Raw genomic sequence first — 6,396 nt, forward strand, 5'->3', positions numbered from 1 at the left:
TCAGCGGATGAATGAATTAAATTTAAAAGAATTAATATCGGGTATTTCAGCGGGTGAATTAATTAAATTTAAAAAGTAATTCCGGGTACTTTAGCGGATAAATTAATTCGATTTAAAAGAAGTAATATTGCGTACTTCAACAGGTGAATTAATTCAATTTAAAAGAAGCAATATCGGGTACTTCAGGAGATGAATGAATTCAATTTAAAGAAGTAATATTGGGCACTTCAGCAGATAAATTTATTCAATTTAAAAGAAGTTATATCGAGTACTTCAGTGGATGGATTAATTCAATTTGATGAAAGAAGTAATATCTGGTACTTCAATGAAGGAATTAATTCAATTTAAAACAAGTAATATCAGGTACTTTAGCGAGTGAATTAATTCAATTTAAAAGAAGTAGTATGGGGTACTTGAGTGGAGGAATTATTCAATTTGAAAGAAGTAATATCGGGTAATTAAGCGGGTGAATTAATTCAATTTAAAAGAAGTAATGTCGGGTGCTTCAGCGGATGAATTGACTTAATTTAAAAGAAGTAATATCGGGTACTTCAGCGGGTGTAATAATTCAATTTAAAAGAAGTAATATCAGATACATCAGCGGATGAATAATTTAAAAGAAGTAATATCGGGTACTTCAGCGAAAAGAAGGAATTAGAAAGAAATGTGACTTAGGATACCTGAGGGAAGAGAGAAAAATGAAATAAACAAACAGGGTTGGAAGGTCAAATACCTGGACACAAGAGAAAAGGGAGATAAAGGTAAAATGCAAGTTGGATGCACATTATATTTGCATGTTCACCTTTCTAGTAAGTTGATTCATATGGTGGTTCTGAGTTCATAGGTGAACACAAATGCTAGTAACCATGTCAGCCACTTACCATTAACTATGGGCTAAATACGTTCACACACACACACACACACACACATATATATATATATATATATATAAATATATATATATATATATATATATATATATATATATATATATATATATATATATATATTATATATTTTTTTTATATATGTACGTACTATACACATATTTATATCAATCAATATCTATCTCTCTATCCATCTATCTATCTATCTATCTATCTATCTATATATATATATATATATATATATATATATATATATATATATATATATATATATATATATATATGCAATCATATGTATATACAAATATCTATATAAATATACTGTATATATTCATGTAAGATTATGTATGTATATGTAGGTGTATACGTGTACTCATGTAAATGTACATATGCAAACGAGGATATATACAATGACACCCAGGAGATACTCACAATTTGCCAATTTTATGTTTTTCAGGCAGACCCATTTTTTTCCTCTCTTCGGCTGGGATTAGGTCATTCGATATTACAGCTGGGAGCCAGTAGGTGGAGAAGTACTTTCTCATATACTGCTGAGAAATATAGGAAAGATTATAGTATATATATACATATATATATATATGTATATATATATATATATATATATATATAGAGAGAGAGAGAGAGAGAGAGAGAGAGAGAGAGAGAGAGAGAGAGAGAGAGAGAGAGAGAGAGAGTATAATATATATGTATATATATAAATTATATAGTATATATATATATAATATATATATATATATATATATATATATATATATATATATATATATATATAGAGAGAGAGAGAGAGAGAGAGAGAGAGAGAGAGAGAGAGAGAGAGAGAGAGAGAGAGAGAGAGAGGAGAGAGAGAGAGAGAGAGAGAGAGAGAGAGAGTATAATATATATGTATATATATAAATTATATAGTATATATATATATATAATATATATATATATATATATATATATATATATATATATATATATATATATATATATATATATATATATATATATATATATATATATATATATATATATATATATATGCTGAGATTAAGAGAAATTTTATATTGTATATATATATATATATATATATATATATATATATATATATATATATATATATATATATATATTTGTGCAATGTAGTTTGTTGTATGTAACACAATTATGGGCACAAAAGTCTTCTAATTTAATATCCATAAGACCGTTTGTTTTATATAAAAGTCTTACCGAAGACTTTCTGTTCCACACGTATAACTTTGGGATTTTTCCATTTTCAAACCTCTGGCGGTATGCGGAAACTAGACGCATCAGTGGATGCCTGGAAGAAGTGAGATAATTTGTGATAGTTTAAACTTTTGAGGTAATTAACTCAGTTTGAGGTAATTTGCATGGTTTAAAGGTAATTTTTTAAGACAATTCTTAAGTTAATTTCGGTTTTGTTAGCTTCAAATTTAAGGAAACTAGAAAAGTTTTAATGTAATCTAAAGTAAAAAGCAGCAGCATTTAAGGTAATGGTCACATACTCAAGACAAGGTTTAAACTTGAGGTAATTAACTTAGTTTTGGGGTAATTTGCATGGTTTCAATGTAATTTTTAAAACTATTACTGGTTAATTTCGGTTTTTTTAGCTTCAAATTTAAGGAAACTGGAAAGGTTTTAAGGTAATCTAGCGTAAAAATCAACAACATCTAAGGTAATGGTCACATGCTCAAGTTTAAAGCCTGCATCTCGGTTAACATAGTCCGCCTTTCCTAACCTAACAGTGATGACCCGGGCACATTGAGATATAACCTCCGGAAGATTTGGCTGTTTCATAAAGACCTTCCATCTCTTGTCTTTCTGTTGGTAAATGCTTGGCGAGCGGTTGACCCGTTGCAGATGAGTTCGCCATGTTGTGGAGCCAGACTGTAAAGGATATTATTATTATTACTGCAAGCTAAGCTACAACCCTAAGTAGCTAAGCTACAACCCTAAGTAGCTAAGCTACAACCCTAAGTGGAAAAGCAGTATGCTATAAGTCTAAGCTACAACCCAAGGTAGAAAAGGAGGATGCTATAAGCCTAAGCTACAACCCTAGGTGGAAAAGCAGGATGCTATAAGTTTAAGCTACAACCCTAGATGGAAAAGCAGTATGCTATAAGTCTAAGCTACAACCCAAGGTGGAAAAGGAGGATACTATAAGCCCAAGCTAGAACCCTAGGTGGAAAAGCAGGATGCTATAAGCCTAAGTTACAACCCAAGGTGGAAAAGGAGGATGCTATAAGCCTAAGTTACAACCCAAGGTGGAAAAGGAGGATGCTATAAGCCTAAGTTACAACCCAAGGTGGAAAAGGAGGATGCTATAAGCCTAAGTTACAACCCAAGGTGGAAAAGGAGGATGCTATAAGCCTAAGCTACAACCCTAGGTGGAAAAGCAGGATGCTATAAGCCTAAGTTACAACCCAAGATGGAAAAGGAGGATGCTATAAGCCTAAGCTACAACCCTAGGTGGAAAAGCAGGATGCTATAAGCCTAAGTTACAACCCAAGGTGGAAAAGGAGGATGCTATAAGCCTAAGCTACAACCCTAGGTGGAAAAGCAGGATGCTATAAGCTTAAGCTACAACCCTAGGTGGAAAAGCAGTATGCTATAAGTCTAAGCTACAACCCAAGGTGGAAAAGGAGGATGCTATAAGCCTAAGCTAGAACCCAAGGTGGAAAAGCAGTATGCTATAAGTCTAAGCTACAACCCAAGGTGGAAAAGGAGGATGCTATAAGCCTAAGCTACAACCCTAGGTGGAAAAGCAGGATGCTATAAGCCTAAGTTACAACCCAAGGTGGAAAAGGAGGATGCTATAAGCCTAAGTTACAACCCAAGGTGGAAAAGGAGGATGCTATAAGCTTAAGCTACAACCCTAGGTGGAAAAGCAGGATGCCATAAGCCTAAGTTACAACCCAAGGTGGAAAAGGAGGATGCTATAAGCCTAAGCTACAACCCAAGGTGGAAAAGGAGGATGCTATAAGCCTAAGCTACAACCCTAGGTGGAAAAGCAGGATGCTATAAGCCTAAGTTACAACCCAAGGTGGAAAAGGAGGATGCTATAAGCCTAAGTTACAACCCAAGGTGGAAAAGGAGGATGCTATAAGCCTAAGCTACAACCCTAGGTGGAAAAGCAGGATGCTATAAGCCTAAGCTACAACCCTAGGTGGAAAAGCAGGATGCTATAAGCCTAAGCTACAACCCAAGGTGGAAAAGGAGGATGCTATAAGCCTAAGTTACAACCCAAGGTGGAAAAGGAGGATGCTATAAGCTTAAGCTACAACCCTAGGTGGAAAAGCAGGATGCCATAAGCCTAAGTTACAACCCAAGGTGGAAAAGGAGGATGCTATAAGCCTAAGCTACAACCCTAGGTGGAAAAGCAGGATGCTATAAGCTTAAGCTACAACCCTAGGTGGAAAAGCAGGATGCCATAAGCCTAAGTTACAACCCAAGGTGGAAAAGGAGGATGCTATAAGCTTAAGCTACAACCCTAGGTGGAAAAGCAGGATGCCATAAGCCTAAGTTACAATCCTAGGTGGAAAAGTAGATATATATATATATATATATATATATATATATATATATATATATATATATATATATATATATATATATATATATATATATATATATATATATACACACAGTATATACCAGTATATAGTTCAAAATTGCCCTGTTAACTTTTTCTGTTTTCAAAAAAATTAAGCTTTACCTTATTAGCTAAACATGTCACGGTTTTCTGCCTGAAGAAAACTCCGATACTTTGAGACCTGATCTTCTTGAAGGACTCCTTGCTAATGTCAGCCTTCTGACACCTCTCCTCCATGAACTGCTGACGCAGCGAGATTCTCCTCTCGGGTGTCTCGGTCTCTTCGTTCCAGTGGATGTCGCCCACTACGCTCGGAAAGTCAAGGTCCTGATTCTGGTCGATTTCATCGTTATCGTCTTCATTTCCATTTCCTGTAGCTGGATTTACGATACTTCTCCCCTCCTCCTCCTCCTCCTCCTCCTCATTTTCATTTTCCTCCACCTCCTCCTCCTCCTCCTCATTTTCCTCCACCTCCTCCTCCTCCTCATTTTCCTCCTCCTCCACCTTCTCCTCTTCCTCATTTTCCTCCTCCACCTTCTCCTCTTCCTCATTTTCCTCCTCCTCCAGCTTCTCCTCCTCCTCCAGCTTCTCCTCTTCCTCATTTTCCTCCTCCACCTTCTCCTCTTCCTCATTTTCCTCCACCACCTTCTTCTCGTCCTCATTTTCCTCCTCCACCTTCTCCTCTTCCTCATTTTCCTCCACCACCTTCTTCTCGTCCTCATTTTCCTCCTCCTCATCTTCCTCCACCACCTTCTCCTCGTCCTCATTTTCCTCCTCTTTTTCCTCCACCACCTCCTCCTCCTCCTCATTTTCCTCCACCACCTTCTCCTCGTCCTCATTTTCCTCCACCACCTTCTCCTTGTCCTCATTTTCCTCCTCCACCATCTCCTCCTCGTCATCATTTTCCACCTCCTCCTCCTCCTCCTCCACTTCATTCTCCTCGTCCTCATTCTCCATCCCCTTCTCGTCCACCTCCCCCTCATATTCCTCCTCCACCACCTCCAACTCATCCTCCTCATTTTTCTCTTCCTCCTCCTCATATTCCTCCTCCACCACCTTCTCCTCATTCTCCTCCTCCACTTCCATCTCCTCCTCTTTCTCCTCCTCGTCCTCATTATCCATTTCCACTTCATTCTCCTCCTCCTCATTCTCCATCCCCTTCTCGTCCACCTCCTCCTCATATTCCTCCTCCACCACCTCCAACTCATCCTCCTCATTTTCCTCTTCCTCCTCCTCATTTTCCTCCTCCTCATTTTCCTCCTCCACCACCTTCTCCTCATTCTCCTCCTCCACTTCCATCTCCTCCTCTACCTCCTCCTCGTCCTCATTATCCATTTCCACTTCATTCTCCTCCTCCTCATTCTCCACCCCCTTCTCCTCCACCGCCTCCTCAATTTCCTCCTCCTCCTCATCATAATCATCATCATCATCACCATCACCATCATTTCTTTGGTGTTCCTCACGCTCGTTCATTTCCTTCAAGTACTCCTCAGCCAAGTTTTCCAGTCCGTCTTCGGAGGTTCTCAAGATGACTTTGTCTCGCGCAATCAGCGTCATTTCCCAAACGCAAATAGATACCAAGATGGCAATCAACAAACCGACGAACACACGCTTCATGTATCGGCCTCTCGTCGTCATAGCCCCTCTCGGCATTTCGAATATTTCAGAATCACTAATTTGCTGTTATTTCTATTAGCGGTTTTTACCTTTGGTTTCATATCATGGTTTCCTATAACACCATTAGCGCACTGAAATGGAAATAAATTAAATGCTTAGGTATACATATGGATATGTAGTATACGCATTATTATTATTATTATTATTATTATTATTATTATTAGTAGTAGTAGTAGTAGTAGTAGTAGTAGTAGTAGTAGTATACACATTATTATT

The 6,396-nt window shown here is 37.2% G+C and overlaps 1 protein-coding gene across 1 annotated transcript in view; it reads right to left on the reverse strand.

Moving 5' to 3' along the window:
- Window positions 1–6,182, reverse strand: part of LOC137634878 (trichohyalin-like) — a 23,318-nt gene extending 17,136 nt beyond the window's left edge. The window contains exons 1-6 of the mRNA XM_068367430.1: window positions 5,887–6,182; window positions 5,119–5,745; window positions 4,627–4,953; window positions 2,650–2,798; window positions 2,121–2,211; window positions 1,320–1,435 (exon numbers count right to left, since the gene is read on the reverse strand). Of these exons, the coding sequence (XP_068223531.1) occupies window positions 1,320–1,435; window positions 2,121–2,211; window positions 2,650–2,798; window positions 4,627–4,953; window positions 5,119–5,745; window positions 5,887–6,156 (1,580 nt within the window). The 5' untranslated portion in view covers window positions 6,157–6,182. The remainder of the gene's footprint in view (window positions 1–1,319; window positions 1,436–2,120; window positions 2,212–2,649; window positions 2,799–4,626; window positions 4,954–5,118; window positions 5,746–5,886) is intronic.
- Between the last annotated feature and the right edge of the window lie 214 nt (window positions 6,183–6,396).

Source organism: Palaemon carinicauda, chromosome 3 (assembly GCF_036898095.1).
Source record: "Palaemon carinicauda isolate YSFRI2023 chromosome 3, ASM3689809v2, whole genome shotgun sequence".
In the NCBI taxonomy this organism is placed as follows: Eukaryota; Metazoa; Arthropoda; class Malacostraca; order Decapoda; family Palaemonidae; genus Palaemon; species Palaemon carinicauda.